Genomic DNA, 20,163 nt, shown 5'->3' on the forward strand with positions numbered 1-20,163 from the left:
TTATGAAATAAATACAGATGCAATGGCGGCTTCAGTACAATATTTACACAATTTCTTCTTGACATCGAGTGGATATTTCCTAAAATATTTTGTACAGGAAGTAGTAATCGATATGAGCAACTAATTGTTTACTGCAGTTTTTGCACAGTCCAATCCAGCAATGAATGTAATGCGAGAAAGATTTTTTTCATTCTTTATTGAAAAACGAAAATTTAAATAAAAGCGCCCGGATAAACGAAAAACACGGACTCGGCAGCTGACGATGGTTCTCTTCTGAAGTGTAGTTACAGTAAACAATTTCGTGCCTTGAGTGGAACCACCAGCGATAAAAAGCGCTACAGCTATGAAGCCTTAAAGCTGTTATGCTCTCACTGTGCAGTTGACATTGCGCTATGCGCCGTGGCATTCCAGCAGTCTTAACAACCCACTTTCTCGTGTCCGCTTTGTGCAGTGGCTGACTCGAATGGCAAACCTCCGCCGGGGTTGCTGCAAGGAAGCGTAGCCGACCTGGGCAACTACGACGAATGCCTGGACGTCGTGGTGCGCGACTTCTACGGCGACGTGGACTTCACGGGCCAGTACTGCAGCCTGTTCATCAACCCACGGGGTGTCCCGTTCCTGCGAAAGATGATAGCTAAGTTCCAGGAGCAAGGCCAGCTGACGGTGCGTCAGGAACCCCACACATTTTCCCACCGCTTTCAAGCTTTTTTCAAGCATGCGCTTTTCGAATTTACTGTGATTACAACAAGAGAGATTACTTATCAGAACAAGGCTATGAATCCACGGTTCGTACACCGATAATCTTTCTAGAGGAGTGTTTCTTTGAAAAGCACACTGCTGCCACGACGACCTGTAACCACTAATTGGTGACAGTGTTTATAAATGGAATGAAACATGCTTATACCAGCAATCAGGCCCGAGATACGATGGCGTTTTATCACGGTGCACGAACTACGTACTTACTGCTCCAGCTAAGTATCTGGTAGTTGGTACAGGCATGGTACAGGCATGGTATGGTATGGTATGGTACGGTACGGTACGGTACGGTATGGTATGGTATGGTATGGTATGGTATGGTATGGTGCGGTACGGTACGGTACGGTATGGCATGGTATGGTATGGTATGGTATGGTATGGTATGGTATGGTATGGTATGGTATGGTGTGTGGTGTTTAACGTGCCGAAGCGACGTGGGCTATGAGGGACGCTATAGTGGAAGGCCTAAGATAAATTTCGGCAATCTGGCGTTCTTTAACGCGCATTGATATTGCACAGTACACAGGCGCCTTGAGTTCTGCGTCCATCGAAAAATGGCCGCTGCGGCCGAAATCGAACTCACTCCTCGGGCTCAGCAGTCGAGCACCCAAACTACTGAGCCACGGCAGCGGGGCAATCTGGTACTCTCTTTTTTATTTTTAATTTCAAACATTCTCAGCAGTCTCAAGCCAAAGCTAGACAACGCAGGGGGGCCGAACAATCACTAACCGATATCATGCACACCTGGTTTTGCGAATCCTACGTGTAATCTTAAATAAAGCGCGGAGTGTTCAAGTGGAGATACATTACTAGTGCTGATACAATATAACAGGACTAGTGATATGATATATCATGCATAACCAACTCGCCCATCAGTTCGTGCTTTCAAGCTTCATTACTAGCCCTGTAACCCTAAATAGAAAAATAAAACCTTGCTCTAAGCCCCACAATTAATGGTTTCTTTGCAACCAGCGTTTCTATGTGCTTTTTTTTCTTTTCTTTGCGGCCGCATACCTAATCTCTAGTCGTAATTAATCCGCTGTGCAAATGACATGCTTTCATTCTATGGTGGAACTTTGAAAGCGTTACCGAAGGCGTCTACGGAATCCAGTTCTTTCGTGTTTTCTTTTTCTTTTCTATAAAGTTCGGCCGGCTCAGGAGCACAAGGCGCTCTTGAAGGTTGCGTTCCCTCAGCATGCGAGGAATTCTCTCAAGTGCAGCGTATACCCTATGCTCACGCAGGGCGCCAACGACCCGATGAACTGGCTGAACCAGGACCTGTTCTTCGGCATCCAGCTGGGCATCTGCATCCCGTCCTCGTGCTCGGGAGCCGAGCTGCGCCACATAGCGGCCACGCTGCTGCACCGATACGGATTCCACACGGTGGTGCGAGGCTGCCAGGTCAAGGAGTCGCGGCCGCCCAACGGCTATCAGCGCGGCATCCTGTGAGCGAACGCGCACGCGCTCCACCTCCTACGCGTACACGCGCGGCCCGGGATTGCCCTGGCAGTTTTTCCTTACCCCCCCCCCCCCCCCCCCCCCCCTTTTTTTTTCTTTAACGGAAATAAGAGCAGTTCTCAACTCTCGGAAGGAAAATTGTGAGAAAAGACAGTCGCGAATTCTGTTAAATGTTTGGCTCTCCTTTTAACTTTAAAACCGGAACCGGTGTAATTGTGAGACATTTCAGCGGCTAAAAAGACACGGACGAAAGTAGACGAGATAGGACGAACGCCGGCGTTCGTCCTGTCTCGTCTACCTCCGTCCGTGTTTTTTTAGCCGCAGGAATGTCTCACAATGGTACTAGCAACCAACTAGCCCAGCTTTCTACGCTTAATGACCGGTGTAATTGTTTGGTAGCCATGCGCAAAACTGCAAAAAAAAAAGCGAACTCATTTCACGCGACCGACTCAGCGGAAACGTATGTTTTTGAAGAAATTCAACAAGTGCCCTGCAGTGGGCGTAGTCAGGCTAATGATGATGATGATTATGCTCTCTCACCACGTCATTCGTCAAGGATGCGTATGGCCCACTGAACATCGATGTTAACACGGGCGAATCATCTAAGAGAAGAATAGACGCAGCATGAGGACGGCGAGAGCACACGGAAGCGGACAGTATGAAGAAGGTAGTCATGTGCCTGTCTTTGCCCCGTGGGCGTCCAGCTGTTTAGCATGGCTTACGTGTTCCAACGTGCTAAACGAACTGATCCATCATCCAGCCTTCTGAAAGCTGACGTAGGCTTCACTTTACCTCGTCAGCCGGCGCTCGGATTATTGTATCAGTTGTCGCTGCGCGATATGATGCGCTTGGGGAGCCTTATGCACCTTCCAGAGAAAGTCGTCGTAGTTAACGTGTTCCGGGTACATATGATGCACTGGTATGATGCAATGCTTGTGCAACACTTGCTTCCAGTTTGAGACGTGACCGCATCGGCTCGCTTCTTTCTGGATGACCGCTTATCTTATCTGCGGGTAGTACTTTGCTGCTTTGACAACAACTAAAGGCGCGACTATATTTGCACCGCACGCTGAGTCCAAGACACTGTCGATCGGCACTTTTCCTTCGCGCACGTATTCAACGTCACCAAACGAATTAATCGTTTAGTCTATGAATGGCAAAAAAAAAAGCGAACAACATGAGAGGAATGGATAAAAAGGCAACGCTAAAGACAGATCACGCACAATCAGTCAGTTCAATTCGTAAGAAGGAAGCTTACTGTCTTTTTGTTTCGAAACGGTTTAGCTTCAAAATTGTTAGACTTCGAGCATGAGCTGCTTGCGCTACTGGTATCTTTATGACATTCATCTTTCCCTTTAATGAGTTTCCCGTGATAAGACATGCAGATTGTGCTTGTGTTCAGGTTGTGAATGTTACGTGCAGCAGGATAAAAGCTATATCTTGTGTCATGTCACTTGCGCCTCGAGCATATCAGACTTGCGCCAACGATGTGAGCAGCCCGCTATTTTGAGCTGCACTGTACAAATACTATTATCCCAGCTCAGCTGACCAGCTCACACTTGTGTCGTGTCCGCGCGTGTCGCAGTTTCCGACCGCACACTTCACCCCGCGTTGCCTACAACTTCCTGAGGGCACCTTTCACCTGTTAGGGGAGGTTACGATCCTTCAAATACGCAGTGATGCGGCGCGCATCCCGTGTTGAGTAATAAAAGAACCCAAGGAAAATATTGTTCTCGTTATTTTGGCCGCAAAAACAAGAGAAAATGATATCGCAGGAACGCTCACATGGGCTCTCGCGGGCATTAGCCAGCGACCGTCATGAAAACAAAACTCCTGCATGCGCCCAGCTAATGACGTCAGTGCTTTAGGAACAAGAGAAGCGCTGCTGGGGGCGTGTGCGTTCGCCGTGAGGTCATGCGAGCATAACAAGCGACCGGACTGACGCGGCTATTACATAGCACACAGTATTAGGTAGCGCGTTATTGCGGCACACACTGGAATTCGATACATCCGTTTCGAGTTTTGGGCCGCCGGAGTAAAACATTCCTTTCCGGTTAACGTCAGTTGCTGAAAATAATTAACATTGCATATTATTCAGCAACGCACAGAAGCCGGCGACGGCACGAGCAGGAAGTAGAACGTGTACTGCAATTTTACTTTGCATGGCGTACTCTAACATTAGTGTCTTGTTCAACTGTTAGCTGTTACCAATCTGTTAAAGCTTACATTTTAATTTCTTCATTAAGCTTCAAAGCACAGGTTCGCAGGTTCGATCCCGGTCGCGGCGGCTGCATTTGGTGGTAGTAGTAGTGCTTTTGTGCAGCAACAATAACAAAAAAAAAATCAGACGGTGCAAATGGGTGCCGGACATTGAAACTCGTATCTATTACCTCAAGCACCTGATCTGCAGCCGGCGGAAACAAGAAAGACAGATGAGATGGGGAGGGGAAGCAAAGATAGAAGGGATAGCAAGAAAGGATAGGGGAGAGACTCATATCGATGGAGGTGAAATTCGAGAACTCCCCCTGATGGTCGAAGCTATTTCAGAAACCGCCACTGTGGTGCTCCTCAAAATCCTGTTCGTCTAGTTAACCATCTTTCTTTTTCGGCGTTCAGCCATTTATATACTTACGCAGCGCACACATAAAATGGGGCTACAGGAACTGCTGAAACGTAGCAACGATTACGCCTTTGCGTTGCACAGCTCCCCTTAAGCAGCTTGAGGACGTCCCGTAGCTAAAACCTTTCGCTTCTGCGCCACCTATAGACCTGCAGCGAGCGTGTGCACAGGATCAGCGGCCCTTAAGTGCAGCTCCACTGCTCGTTGCTTCTCGCGTGTAACGCCCTTAACTTGCTTCGTTGACGTAGCCACATATTTGGCCTAATACCCGTCACGCTGTCTGGATTCGCTAAAGGCACCGAATTACATAAGGACCCGCTTCCGCCCCTGTCAACACTCTTTTGTGTTTGCGTGCCTACACTTTCGAAAGTACAGTGCCGGCACACCTCATTGAGTAAAAATAAACGCCCTAAACCGCGCACTCGTACACGCCCAAAGGGCAATAAACACATCCAGTCAGCCGGAAACACTGGCGGAATTGCTCCTAGCTGAGCGTGCAGTTACGGGAAATGTGCCACGCAAGAGCCCCCCCTCGCCCTTCCTTATTCTCTCTGTTCCTACCTATGCGTTTGTACTACTTACGCTTTAGACCTAGCTAATTTTCTTTTTTTCTTTTTACCATTGGACCGTGTACAGCACTTTAGAGCGTGTAATTGGAGTGGTTTCGGTCGTTAGGCCTGACGCGAAGGCACAGTGCGTAATACAGCCCAGAGCTCCTTCGAGATGTGTTCAAGGGATTTCTACTTCGTTAGATTTTTTTATTTTATGTGTTTTTCCCCAACACTTGCTAATTATCTGGCGCCACAGGAGCTGCAACCGTCATTTGCCAAAATCTCGCAAAAAGAAATGGGCGCCCTTATAAAGAGCGCCCATTTCTTCCGGTAGAACACGATTTTACCTGATTCTTGCACCCCGAACATGTCTCTTAAAAATCTGGTTAAAGCAGAATCCTCCCCGAAAGTGAGCTGTCATATGATTTTGGTTTCTGAGTTCACAAAGCTGAAAACACCGCAAGCAAAATTGTAAATATCTAGTGCTTATTCCTCAGGGGTGTCTTCGGTCACCTAGGAATCTTAAATCTCTTTCAACGCTCGTTTTCATGACAAGAAGCGAGAGGCCAAAACATGGCTACCGACAAGACGTCTTATCGGGGTTACTGTACGATGCGCTATACTCACTCTAACGACATCCTGGCCGAAGGACCTTGCGTGTTAAAATCGTCGCTGTGATGTTGAAAGTTCTCGCACTGTACAAATAAATATAGGCCGGTCTTGCTCAGACGGGGGAGTGCGCCGCAGATTGGTAGCGTACGCGACGAAATATTTGTAATAGCTTAGGAAAAAATCTTAATTCGTGAGCAGTGTTATTAGTGGAACCCGCGAGTTCCATGTCGTTTATGAAGTAAGGAGCAAAAAATAGGACGTCTGATGTTTAGCAGAAAAACTAAGTGTAATGCTAAACTGCATGTCTTGTGCTGCAAAGAGTGACCCGAAAAACAAAAAAAACCCGAACTGCGAAATTTTTTTCTGAATAGCCCGATTTTCATTCGCATTTGAGCTAGAAAAATATTGCCCGATTTTTACCCCCCCCCCCCCCCCCTGAATTCTGGAAAAAATAAAACTATGTACAATCCACCGTGCATTCAATATGAGAAAGTTTACCAGCAGGCGGTAATCGTACGTTTCCTCCCATTCTCTCTTTTTTTCCCCGCAGCATATTTCTCGGTGTCCTCTCCATTATCATACTCATCGGGACAGCTTACGACGTCACCCGCTATTATCTGCCAGAGGAAAAGAAGAAGCTCCTTCCACGTAAGTAAGAACAAATGAATGTCCAAGAGGCGACAACGACAAAGCTCGAATGACTGATGTCGATTATCATTAGCAATGTCGAAGATTTGGTTTTGTTATAAACCTGTATGATTGCCAGCCTCCACAACAAGGCTATTGGCCTATCATTGATGCCCCGGGTGTCATCACCAGAAAGTCATACTGACCTTAATTACTACAGCGAATAACTGTATGCTTATGCTGCCACACCCTCCAAATCCATTTACAGCACCCTAGCCCATACAAACGTAGTACCTGCGAAGAATAGGCATGCCGGCTGTGCGCGGCTCCTTCATTATATGCGGCGCACGGCGGGTGAGCGCCTCCAAAGAAACCCCTCACATATAACACGCCTGCAAATAGGTCCTCCAAGCCAACAAGTTTGCGAATGTTCCCGGTTAACTGATATTGCAGTTCCAATCCCCACAACGCTGTAATGTGTTTGTAGCGCAGGAAGCGATAAGGATTTGCGCCAATTATAGATAATGCGAACATGTCCGACAGCGGAGTTCACAATTAAACCAGTAAGGAAAAAAACAAACAGTACGTCACAGACGATCATATGACACTGTGCAGGCGCGCACAGTGGAAATATGTGGCAAGAATGGAATTTGCGACGCAACAATTAATTAGGGGCGATGATACACAATACACCGAATCTATGGCGCTAAAGGCGAGTGGAACGACACTGGTGAGATTCTCATTTCCTGCCCTCGTGTCCCTCGTACTAACCTCACGAGTTACGTCATCTGTCAGCCAATACGTTTGTTTAAATAGTATGCTTCGTCACTTTAGCCCCATGTACTTCCTTCAGTTTACTTCGCTGTGTGGTCTCCCCATAATGTCGTGCGATTAGTTTTTCTCCCTTTTTCGTCGGTGCTCTTGATCTTGTAGCTCTCAAATGTCAGCAAAAAGATAAAGTTATGGAATTTTGTTTAGATCCGGTCCTTGGAAGTACGAGACAGGGACTTTGTCGAAGAAGGTTAAGCGTCGTAAGGATTCATAACGACAGGTTTAAGCTTTCAAAGCGAGTATAAGCATCGAAATTAAAGCAGTTTATAGTATGGAGAATGAAAGACAACTAAGGGAAGCAAGAAGAAAACTAATCAAATTCACTGCGTTTTCCCGGGCTATATTCCATTTTAAATGCAGTGTATGTTTTTTTTTTATTGTCCCTTGAAAAATTTGCCAGGAGAAAAGCAGACATTGAGCGACCAATAAGGGGCTACATATGGAAACAATGCTGCGGCTTTGACATGCCCGATCATAGCGCATGCACTCGGCTCGGCTTGCATTAGACGCAGCCTGTTTCAATTTCACGTGCTATGAAGATGTCTGTGACGCGCATGGATGGGTGTTGCGCGCGCGCAGAGCTGCTGAGCAAGGTACTGGTGAGCTTCTCGGTGGTATCCAACACCAACATGCTGCTGACTACAGAGGCTGCCAGCGAGTCGGACAGCATGAAGCTGCGCTTCATCCACGGCATGCGATTCTGGAGCTCGTCCTGGGTCATCCTGGGACACACGTACTTCCTCGTCAGCGTCACCGCGCTAGGTGAGGCAGCCTGTGGGTAGATCTGGGCAGTAATGTTGGGCTAATACGCGGTGTCTATAGCGAGGAGAATCGAGCTCATGTTCACTGGATGCTGTAAGCGTAGGCGGCATCTGACGGAGAGATCAAAAAGCTAGAGCGCATGGTTGAAAGGTCGTGCCATATATGACGTCCACTTTGGAAGAAAGACACGTAGTTCAATCAATCAATCAATCAATCAATCAATCAATCAATCAATCAATCAATCAATCAATCAATCAATCAATCAATCAATCAATCAATAATTAATTCAATCAATCAATCAATTATTTTTTCTAAATTAAAGAAGGAGGCAGGGCTAAAAGCTCGCAAGCTTGACAGAGGCCCTGTCCCCTTTACAACTCGGCAGTATAGCAGAGAGAGCGTACTAGGCTCACAGTAAAGCCCTGAGAACTATTCGCAGTGTTCTTATCGAGGATGTGGAACCGTCGCGGACAGCAGAGTACCGCGGCAGCAGCGTTTACAAGCCTGTACCTTTCGGCCACAAAACTACGTGAGACGTGCCCTTTGCTCATGCCGCACGCATTGCGGACGATCGAACATGACATGCTACATACAAGCTATAGGTCTTGTTCACGACGCATAAAACTCGCAGTCCGATTGGCGTGTTGTGCACAAGACTAAGAAAATGAGAGCGTGAAAAAAAAATCGAAGTCTTAATCCGAGAGCGACAGACTCGTCGCTTTTTATCAGCAAGGCAACCGTTTTTTATTGCTATATTGATTGATTCGTAAAGGCGTCGAAATCATATATGATAAAGCAAACAAAAGATCTGGTGCTCTCTGGTATCTCTCCAAAACACGGTAAATACTTGGCTCTCATGGGACTTGAGAGTCGGATCTAAAAAGGACACCTGCGGTGGCCAAATGTTGAGCATCCGCTTCTTATGCGGTAGGTGGGGGGTTCGATACCCAGAGCCTCCGGGGACCCACGGTACAAGCTTTCTCTTGGCCTCGTACTCGGCCTCTCTGGGGTGAAATACTTGAAAAATCGATCTTTGATCCCACCTTGTGTAGACGAGAAACAACTTGAGCCATAGTACTCTGTTTAAAAAGCTGCCCTTGTGCCACTAGAATTATTCATCATCATCATCATTCACCCAAAATGGAAACTGTATCATAGGCAGTTGGGAACACAAGAGAAGTTTCTCAGACCTGTCTCACGTTGGCGCCGATCGTGTATACTAAGCAAGAGAACGAGGTCTGAAATACCGGAACCGCAGAGAAAAAAAAAATGCTGTCACGCATGCAACTCGATTTCACCATGTACCTCTTTCTTTTGCAGCCGACTCGATGAACATCATCAAATACCACCAGCAAGCAGCGTTCCTCATGATCGCGAACGCCTACCCCTGCATCCAGACGTTCCTTTTCATCAGGTGAACGACATCCGTTCTCACCGCATGCGTCTAGAGTTGGGCACGAAACATGCGCAACAAATGGAACCTTTCGGGCTTGCTCAGCCTGCTCAGTGCGAGCAGCTGCGCGTGTTTGGTGTAAAGATGCTGAAGACATATTATGCGCGCCACTGGAGACTCCCTCTTCTTTTCGCAGAACGTAACCCCGTAGAAATAGCACCAGCTTAAAGCAGTGGTCATCCTCGGACGGTGTTTCCGTAAAGATACATCAATTAAACTGAGGTGCTGGTTTAGGTTTGGTTTATGGGGTTTAACGCCCCAAAGCGACTCAGGCTATGAGAGACGCCGTAGTGAAGGGCTCCGGAAATGTCGACCCCCTGGGGTTCTTTAACGTGCACTGACATCGCACAGTACACGGGCCTCTAGAATTTCGCCTTCATCGAAATTCGACCACCGCGGCCGGGATCGACCCCGCGCCTTTCGGGTCAGCAGCCGAGCACCATAACCACTGAGTCACCGCGGCGGCTAAACTGAGGTGCGAGTGTCATTTCATTGCATTCTGGTACCGTGCCAAGTGTCAGCGAATTTCGAATTACGTGAGGTAGCTTATTGTCGCTGCTTAAAAACGCAAGATGATGAAGCTGTAATGACAAATACATTGCTCCGAGGAGCGCGGTCCCCGAAAACGGCCGTCCAGGGCACGCGTCCATACCTCGCATGCTACAGCGAATCTATGGTCGTGTCGAATTTGACGTCGCTCGTTTGATTAGCAAATTTGCAGCGAAGTCGTAAAAGCGGTTCGCGGCGGCGGTGGCCAAAGAAAGAAGAGTGAGGATGGCCTCCTATGTCCTAGAGTACCTATCCATTTTCCAGACATACACTTGTCTGTAGCCTGCGAACGGCGTACTGCGGAGATTTCTGGCGTCATCTACGAGTGGCCCGGGGCTCCAAACAATATCTTAGCGTCCATATTCATTGGCGTGGATCGTGCTTCTCATATCATGTCTCGAAAAGCTAAACAGAACCCAGTAGACAGCGGCAAATAATACCTACGAACACTACACCGGTTTATACAGATGTGTGAACGTCTGCACGTGTATTGAGAATTCGGCGTACGGTAACAAAAATTCAGGGGATCGAAATTAATACGAAGCCTCCCACTACGGCGCGCCTCATAGCCTGTGTGTGGCTTTAGCACATGAAACCCAACCAGTCACTCACCATCATGCCGACAAAGTTTCTTGTAATGCCATGCCTCACCATGCATTAGGTGACCCATGAAAAGAAGCTCGTTGCAAAGGAGCGAAAGGTGGACATCGGGCGGCATGAACGCCGGTACTGCGATACGCGTTTTGGTGCGCTAACACTAAAACCCCTAATCTCAGATTTCAGCGATTCCGAAGCCTCTCTCCTTGACCTTGAGGTTGCTCGGGAAGAGCAACCTGGGTCTCGCAAATCCCACATGTGGCAGCACCTGCCATTGTAGGACAGTGGCGCATCGCTTAACCACTGCACCACTGCGCCAGGAGTGATATGGAGACTCCCAGCTATCAATCTAAAGTAGAGAATTCCGCATATATGGGCATTAACGCATTATCACTATCGCGTCATACCCTTAAGGTGGAACTTATATCCGACTTCGCCGATCTTTGTCTGAAGCCTGCTTAACCTTGAAAACCGAGCGTCAAACCGAAACCAAAGCGAAAACTAACTCGCATTTGGCCTAACCACGCTAAATCTTCCGCCATTTTATACTCGTAGCCTGCCGCGTGCGCCTTGCTCCACCTCGCTGAGCAGTGCAATCGTCGCGTACGTAATGAAAAACTTACCTCAATGACTTCCTTACAGAGCTCCCACGTGATCCGTGCAACGAGAGCAAAATTGCTTATCACATCGAAACTTTCCTCGCGCGGATCTCATCAAGGCATTTCTTTTTCTTTTTGCACAGTGGATTCCTTGTTTCCTTTAACGTGCTGAAATACCTCAAGGACTACAAGGGGACTCTGGCCGTTCCTGTTGCTCTGCTGCTCATCCGTCGATACATCAGGTGTGTATATTGGCCGTCTCTTGAAAGCAGTCTTGGAGAGCACTGTGCACAAAATACGCGTTTGAAACTACGTTTGACGCATAACATGTACACGCACTGTCATTCCCTTCTATACTGCATCCACATTATTCGTCTTCGTGTGCTTCAGTCCGCCCAGAGGCAGAAAGAGCACGCCTTTGTATCGAGCAAAAGCAGCAGTTATATTCACCAAAGGCCAAGAAAATCATCTTGTGAGCCTTTGTTAACGGATGCATGCTTTTTGTCCTGCTTTCAGTTTATATCTGTACATGCCGTTACTTCTAGAGTTACCACTGCATAATAACGGTTAATAAAAGCAAATAACGGCCCTTAACAGGGCTGGCAATGCATGCAGCGAATAGCGAAACTTAGCTTACGGGTCAAGAGGTCGCACGGCTCGCGTGATTGGTGGATTAATAGAAAAGGAGGCCTTATTCGCAAGGTCAAGAAAATGACAGGAACTGCGATTAAGCTGATGTCCCCTTGAGCATTTCGACTGTTTTGTACACTTCCCTAATTGACAAAACCACTAGTCACATCTATGCGCGGCAAAGAAGAATCTGGGACCACCGGTATAGCATAGCTGTCACTGTGTTCCCAAGCCTGCTTTTCTCTTAAATTTAAATGACGCGCTCATATTGCTTCGCACATCATTTATTCGTATTAGACAAGCTTTAAGCCTAATGTACGCGCCTTCGTCCACATTTCCGGGTAAGGAAATAAAGGCCAAAGTATCACAGCATTTAAACAGCTTTCACTCGGCGTCGCTTACTCTGACTACAGCTCGCACGCGGTCACGTTTGCTTCGAAGCAACTAGTAATTTGTTGCCAGCGGCCGGGTGGTCTAGTGTGCGGCATGCGTGGATCTAACAAGCACCCCGTACGTCTCTTCATCGTCTTAAATGGTCTGTAGATTTCCACTCCGAATAATGCTAAGTCAACTAAACAAAGAACAGGCCGACCTCAAGCACATACCTTGATGTCCCAGTCTCACACCTGCTAAGCAGACTTGCTGCGGCACCTTAAGTACGAAGAAATTAACGAGCGCGGATAACAATGAGGCGCCCACTCACACGTATATATTCGGGAATTGTTTGTAAACCCAGAAACCCCGCGCCACTACCCTTTACAACCTCATCACTTCACCTCATACCACGTGTCTAGGGGCAGCAGAACTGTTTCGGGGTTTAACCCCGAGTCTCCCCGCTGGCGCGCAGGATCACAGCTCCGGTGATGTTCGTGGTCGCCGTGTGGCTGCTGTTCCCGCTGTTCATCACGGGGCCGCTCTACTCCGAATACAAGGACGTGCTTTTCGGCCAGTGCGAGAAGAACTGGTGGCGCGTGGTGCTCCACATCAACAACTGGATCCCCTTCTTCGAAATGGTGCGCGCCTCATGCCAGCGACAAGTGCTCGTCCCGCGGGCCACAAAGAAGCGGCAAGCTGGGCGTCGGCGGTGACTCCCCTACCGAGGGGAGAAACCCAACAGAAAAAGGGAGAGAAGAAATAGTTGTATGCAGAGGAAACACTTGGCATGACCAGCGGCGTCAAGATAGGAGCGGCAATCAGAATGAAATATACACGCACTACATCTAAGCACTGCTTTTGCATCAACCGCAGTCGGAAAATGCGCCGAAAATTGCTATCGAGGTTTTCTCGTCGCCTCTGGCGCCGTTTCGAAAATTCTTGTCGCATCCCATTGAAATTCAATTTGCTGGCGATACACGGCTGCTGCAAACCGCGGGAAAATGTCTTACTGAGGGACTTGTCCTACGACACATACCCTGCTCCAATGACGACACGAATGTCGGATAACAGTCTACAGAAAGGAACTTTGCGTAACAAAACCATATTTCCTGCTTTTTTTTTTTTTTGCGGTGAACGGAAATGCGGTTAAGTTTACAGACTTTAATAACGGGAGACTCGGTCGTGTTTCCCGAAGCGGGAACGTCTAAGATGCAACGACCTCTCGTCATGGCAGGGGCATTAGCCGCCCCACCGCCTTATCTGTCCGCAGTCAAATGTCAGCGCGCTCCGAGTTTGGCGAAATGTTTTTTTTTAAATATATTTTAAACATTTCGAGAGCCGTCCTTAGCACGGAGAGTGCAGAATCAATTCCAAAACAGAGTCAGCGTGAGATTGTGAATTAATTTTCAATCTCTTTCTTTGTCAGCTTCCAATTACATCGTTTATAAAATGTACGCATATTCTTTTTTGGTTCTTTAGTGCCTCGGCCATTTATGGTACATCAGCGTCGACTGGCAAATCTACGCTTCCCTTTGGGTCATCCCCATCTTTATGATCAGGTATGACAAGTCAAGCTTTCCTTTCTGTTTTTCATCTATTTTTAACAATTGTTTTCCCGTTTCTTACTCAGGCGAGGGGCTATAACTTCTAAATATGATTTTGTTGAGGTCAAAAGTGTGCAAATAAGACTTAAACGCGTGCGTTAAGCGTAAGAGAGAAATTGTGCATTATACTCGTACTGTTTTACATATCAAACTGACGCCAGTTTGCCAGTTTATCTTTTTTTTTTTTTGGGGGGGGGGGGGGTAGAATACGTCGTGTGTAAATATCGGACAAAACTGGTACATTTCACACTTACCTCAATGTGACCTGAGCTCAACGTACAATCAGTACAACAGTATAAAACTTCGTTGTGGAGATTCAGGGAACAAAAGCTGACTGTATAAGTATCTTCGCCGTAACAGTGTAGATCATCGACTCGCACAATTATATACAGCCCCAAGAAATTCCTTCCATGCATAACCAGTCTATTTTTTTATTCAAAGCGCTGGAAATCTACCATCACTGTAGCTACAATTAGACGTGGCTGTCAAGGAAGTGCTGTATCATCGTCGTCTGACTGTTTTGCATGGGCCTAATCAGAAAAGCACCAACGCGTCTTAACAGTCTACAGTCAACCTTCAGTGCACCTCTCATCACGTCAAAAGCGCTGGCCATCCGATCTTTGCCTGGGGGCTCTGGCACCCTGTCTTCATTCCCCATGTAGTCTTCTGCAGCAGTGGAAACAGTTAATATTCCTTCACATATGTTATTCGACAACGTGCCAGATGTTGATACTTTATTGCGCACTTCGGACAGCCCCAAACATCGCATTACGTACGCTAGAAAAATTCTAAACTCATCGCTTTTTCCTTGGGCTACAAAGTGAGAGCGATAGCACACAGGCGCGATTTCTGAATTGCGCGAACCACAGCGCAGGCTGGACGTAGAAGGTCACGTGGTACGTGCGCCACGGAGTGACGCGGTTTCATGGACGTCGCTTCGCAGGCACCGCATAATGGTCTGTTGCTAACTGCCATTTCAAACCGGACGCCTATGTGTAATAGTGAAATTTAACTACTATAATTTAGTTAATCGTTTACTAGTTAACACGATTCGCCTGGTTTTTAGTGTCCGCCAACACTGGTATACTATGACGTAAAAAGCGCCTCTTTGCCTCAAAAAACCTACTTATAAAAATTACTGGCGGGCTTTCGTGAAACAACTGGTAATAGCGAGATAGCGCAGCGAGCTCCTGACCGTAATTCGCGTTACCCTCAGGACGGCTGAATGACGTGGGACCTGCCAGCGCGAATGATTTCCGATGCGGATGTATAGTAAAAGAAATATTTTTTTCTTAGCTGTACCCATATCTTTGCTATGCGTACATTCGCCATACGGGGTAAACAAAAATTCATGGAATGAACACTTAACGACATTTAAATGGGACCGTGACTTCTATTGACTGTGCGCGTATCTCACTTCATGAGAGTTCAATATGACGCAGTTACAGTGTATTTTATGCAATGAAGAAAGAAGTGGGTGTTGCGGACAAAAGTGTCAGAAGCATATGTTGCCGCTGTATATTTCTGTAAAAGCGTTTCGTGCACACTTTGAAAAATATTTCTTAATTTGGAACGAATTAATTTGGGGTGTCGAAAAGCATTGTTTGATTCAGATTCTTCTAAGAAACAAAAGTAATACTTTGACGGAATGAACCGTGCATAATGGTAGTGCCTTTTCCTTCTCTGTATCAACAGAAACTGAAAACAGAACACCTTCATTAAAGCTACGCCGTTGCTACACGCTTGCGGTAGCAACGCGCAACGGTAGCAATGCCATGGACGCGGTTTTTTTTCGAACTTTCATTATCGTTACCGCTTGTCAATGCGTTGTGCCAAGCCCTTTTCTAAATAATTAATAATAAATAAATAAATAAATAAATAAATAAATAAATAAATAAATAAATAAATAAATAAAGCAGATAAAACGATACTGAAAAAATTACGTATACGTCCAAGGCTTTGACTGTGAAGTTCGCACAAGACATTCAGCATCCTTGGCCGCCTTTTAGCACAAGCCTCCAGGACGGCAGGCCTGCACGAGACCTCTGTCTCAGGCAATGATTTTGCCTCTCTTGTGCGCTGTTCAGATACAAGAAACTGGGTTTCGGCCTGCTCATCCTGGTCGTTCTCGTCACATCGGTGGTGGTCGCGATCCAGACCAGACTCTACGACTACGGACCCACTGCCATTTACATCGACACCAACATCAAGTGAGCTTCACGTCAGTCACAGCGGCGTCGATGCCGGGCGCTTCATGCAGTACGCAACCCAGCCTTAAAGTAATATACACGCCATTTTTTTAGGCAGTTGAGAGGCCAGAATTTCGTTCACCATGTCTTCATGCATCCAGCAGCCAACTTAGCTAAGATTCACCAGTGAGTCTTGTAACCACCGGCAACGGGCTATGATCCGCATTTTTGTGAAGTTGTAAAGAATCACAAGAAACTTATAAGCGGAGAATTTTGATAGCCTGAACGGGTAGCACGTACGGAAGGTAGGAGTAATTCGTGACAAAGCCATTTAAAACGTACGCGCCCGAACAACTGCGGTGCAGGACTGCTCCTCAACAGGCAACGAGAATTTCATAGCACAATTGGACTTATCCGCATGTAAAAGCTGGATAAGGGCCACACGATTCTTATCGAGCGATCAGCTAACAACTTAAGTGAAACCAGAGCGATCGTTAATGAGCGACCGAAGTTTTCAGTCACGCATTGACCTGCAAGTATATCTTGTGCAGGCGTGTCGCGTATCATCTTACATCATGTTGTCTGCGAAAGCAGACTTCTCAATTTTTTTCCCCACTATCCCGAATGGCCGCAGAAAAGAGTGCTTCAGGAGCCTTGCCCAGCTTCTACGCGGCTGTTTTATGGCTTACTGAAGGGGACAAGCAGAAAGAGTAAGCTTTAGCTATGGGTTCAGTTTTGTTTAAAATAATAAAGGGGCAAGTGAACAAATCAGATGAAAATTTCTTCCGCTTGCTACGACTGACGTCTCTGAGAATAGTTATGCACTAATAAAATGCTAAATGATCTCGCATAATGAATGAATTTATTGATATCCAAAGGAGGGTTAAAGGCGTGAGGACCTTCGGCAGGTGGTCGGCGTTCTGAGGTCAAGGAGTCTGTTGGCATCCACTGCAGCCTTGGCAGCCTTTTTTCCTTGAAAAAAGGCGTTTATGCATTGGAAATGTACGTACCGATACCTTCGATGACGTCATCATGCGTCCCCTACTTGGCGTTGTGCGCTGCGGAGAAGCTTGAAGGCCATCGCGATTTTAATCGGCGATTAAGTCACCATTTCAAATCCTAACCCAAAAGGACTTCGCATACTTTGCCTGCAAGTTCACAGATCCGACCCTTTTAAACCCGTCGATGTCCAAAACCTATGCAGTTGCCCTTTAAGAGGGAGGCATCCCACTGCTCTAAACTATGGCTGAGAATGATAGACGCCCATTAACACTGGTCTCGCATAAGGTGGTGCACTTTGTTTTCGCGAAGCTCTTTTTTTTTTTTGCCTATTTAGAACATAACTGCCCTTCGCGTCTCATGTCACAGCGTGCTGAAGAACGTTTCTTCGCTTGTCACTTCATTATTTGGAACCAAAATTGAATCTCTGGCTAACTGGTGCTTACTGTTTCAATCGACCGCTTCAGTAAGCCATAGCGGATGTATACCTACATAAGCCGGACAAGATCCTGAAGCACACTTTTCTGCAGCCCCTTCATACAGCGGGAAGAACATATATGTACTGATTATATAAAAAGAGCTTTGCGGCAACAAAAAAAAAATACGAGCCTGGCGCATACCTTTTAATCTATCGCAGCAAGACGATAGATGCTGGCAACCAGGTGTACTTCAAGCCCTTCGCTCACGCTGGAGCCTTCTGCGTCGGTATCGCCACGGGCTACGCTGTCCTGGCATTTGGAGCCATGAAAATCAACCTGGTAAATCTATCACATTGCCTTGATCACCTGTGTCCAATACGTTGATCCTATAGTGCATAAAATGAGAAACGCGCAATGAACTTTGGGGTACAATCTGTGAAGAGACAGTTACTGCATTCTATTACACGCCATTTCCTCTACTTTGGCCTGCCTGTTAAGTCTTCCAAGACCGCAGTAACGTTATGTATACCGTATTTATTCGGACATAGGTCGTCCTGCGCTTCAGAATCGCACTTGCCATATTCGAGGGGGGGGGGGGGGGGGACAATACGCGAATCCCGCCGAAGGCAAGACGCAAACCCGTGGCTACAAAAAGAGAAAAGGGAAACAACGATGCCAGCGATGCCACTGCAAAAACATACCATGCTGGGCGAGTTGGTGCATTACGTTTGATGGGCACCGTCCTGTCTGCAACTTCGTAAGTTTTCGCTGGTTGCATCCACCAACGTGGCGATACTGCAGAACGCCTGCCTTGCGGCCGCCTTCCAACTTGCACTAGGACGGCATTTGCAATTGCCCTTACTGCGCTAAGATTTCCCGTGCCCCTTTCTTATTCAAAGCAGCCGCGCGGAAGCTTCTCAGATAAGGCATACGACAATAAGCATGGATCCCCACGGCGCCTGCCGTGCGCTTCATAGCAAAAACTAAACTTCCAGTCGCTCAGACGCACGGCCTTCCCGAACGTTGGCGGCCGCTCTCGGGAGCATAGCCACGGAAGCGTAGAAAAATTACGCCGCAGTAACCTAACTCGATGTCACCGAAAAGTGCGTCAGGTACAGGTAGCTCTAGTATAGGAGGGAACACGTTATCCACATCCCACCAATGATTACTCCATAAGGGCGAGTGAAAAGCACATTTTTATCCTTTGGTCCAGAAAAGCCGCCGCGGTGGCTCAGTAGTTATGGCACTCGGCTGCTGACCCGAAAGACGCGGGTTCGATCCTGGCCGCGGCGGTAGAATTTCGATGGAGGAGAAATTCTAGAGGACCGTGTACTGTGCGATGTCAGTGCACGTTAAGAACCCCAGCTGGTGGAAATTTCCGGAGCCCTTCACTACGGCATCCCTCACAGCCTGGGCCTCTTTGGGACGTTAAACTCCCTTAATAACCTTTATTCCAAATAGTTTTCCTCTGGACGGATAATCCCCATGAGACATTTTAAACTTTCGTGCAAAAGTAGAAGCAGCGTTTTCTTTTGTGCACATTGACAATTCCATTTCATATATATTGGACCTACCTGTACAGGGGAAAGCAGCGATAGCGATGCCGTTAGCGTACGACATCGGTGACGCTGCGCGCGTTGAAGAGAATGTTGGCGTTGTCTCGCGTCCTCTCTCCCGCGTTCCTCAGAACGAAGAGTCTTCGTGCTTGGTGGGCGAGTGCGCCATCTCCGGTAACGAGTTTTCCGCGACTTTTCAATTGCATGTTGGCGGCTCTAAGATTCCCTCGGTCGACCTACACGATAACCCAGCTTTCTTTTTCCATTTCCCGAAGTTAGGGGTCGACCTATAGGACAGTATATTAAATTAGCGCTCCATTGCCACACAACAGAGAGACTGTCCCGTACAGGCGGTGTTCCCGGGTTCTGACCCCGGACCAGAACGACTTTTCGTCAACTACAAAGTTTCTGTGAAAGCTGTATAGATTTCCTTTGTAGCCGTATGGCCGCGCTTGGGTGGACGCTAATGAGTAATATAGATCAATACCTCGCTGCGAGAATCAAGCGTGTGCAACAGATAGAGTAATACATTGCTTTGGGATAGTTGGTTCATAGTCGAAAGGAGCACGGCGCTACATGAAGGACGCAGAATAAAAGGCACAGAACCGGCACCGGTCCTTCCTCTGCGCCGTTCTGAGAAAAAAAAAAAAGAAAATTGGTTAGAAAAGGAAATTGCACAGCAACTGTCTCACATATCCCGGTGGACACCTTTGTGAGTCTTTGTCCCCTTTTGCGCTGTGCTCTGCTCGACTGCATATCGATACGAGATTCAGCGTGGGGCAGCGATTGTCCCAAAAGCCACTTGTCTGTGCAAAGTTTCGTTACCGGGCTTGTCAGCCATCAAAACGGAAAATCAAGAAGCCTTGCGTTTTCACCTCCCATTTCTCCTCTCCAGACCAATGTTTTCTATCCAAAGGTCACACCTGCAATTTCTGCATTTACCAGGAACTATTTGCTTTAAATACCCTCCCCGCAA

General features: G+C 47.2%; 2 protein-coding genes across 2 annotated transcripts in view; both read left to right on the forward strand.

Annotated features, from left to right (window-relative positions):
* LOC149352990 (uncharacterized) overlaps positions 1–2,205 on the forward strand; it is a 60,514-nt gene extending 58,309 nt beyond the window's left edge. The window contains exons 2-3 of the mRNA XM_089575751.1: positions 452–663; positions 1,999–2,205. Coding sequence (XP_089431877.1) covers positions 452–663; positions 1,999–2,205 — 419 coding nt within the window. The remainder of the gene's footprint in view (positions 1–451; positions 664–1,998) is intronic.
* Positions 2,206–7,994: 5,789 nt separating this feature from the next.
* LOC149352992 (nose resistant to fluoxetine protein 6-like) lies at positions 7,995–13,133 on the forward strand. The gene is made up of 4 exons (XM_089575752.1): positions 7,995–8,217; positions 9,538–9,631; positions 11,559–11,657; positions 12,893–13,133. Exons 1-4 carry the CDS (start codon positions 7,995–7,997, stop codon positions 13,131–13,133), a joined length of 657 nt encoding a protein of 218 aa, XP_089431878.1.
* The last annotated feature ends 7,030 nt before the right edge of the window (positions 13,134–20,163 follow it).

Source organism: Amblyomma mixtum, chromosome 3 (assembly GCF_055824585.1).
Source record: "Amblyomma mixtum isolate Tamu chromosome 3, ASM5582458v1, whole genome shotgun sequence".
Classification (NCBI taxonomy): Eukaryota; Metazoa; Arthropoda; class Arachnida; order Ixodida; family Ixodidae; genus Amblyomma; species Amblyomma mixtum.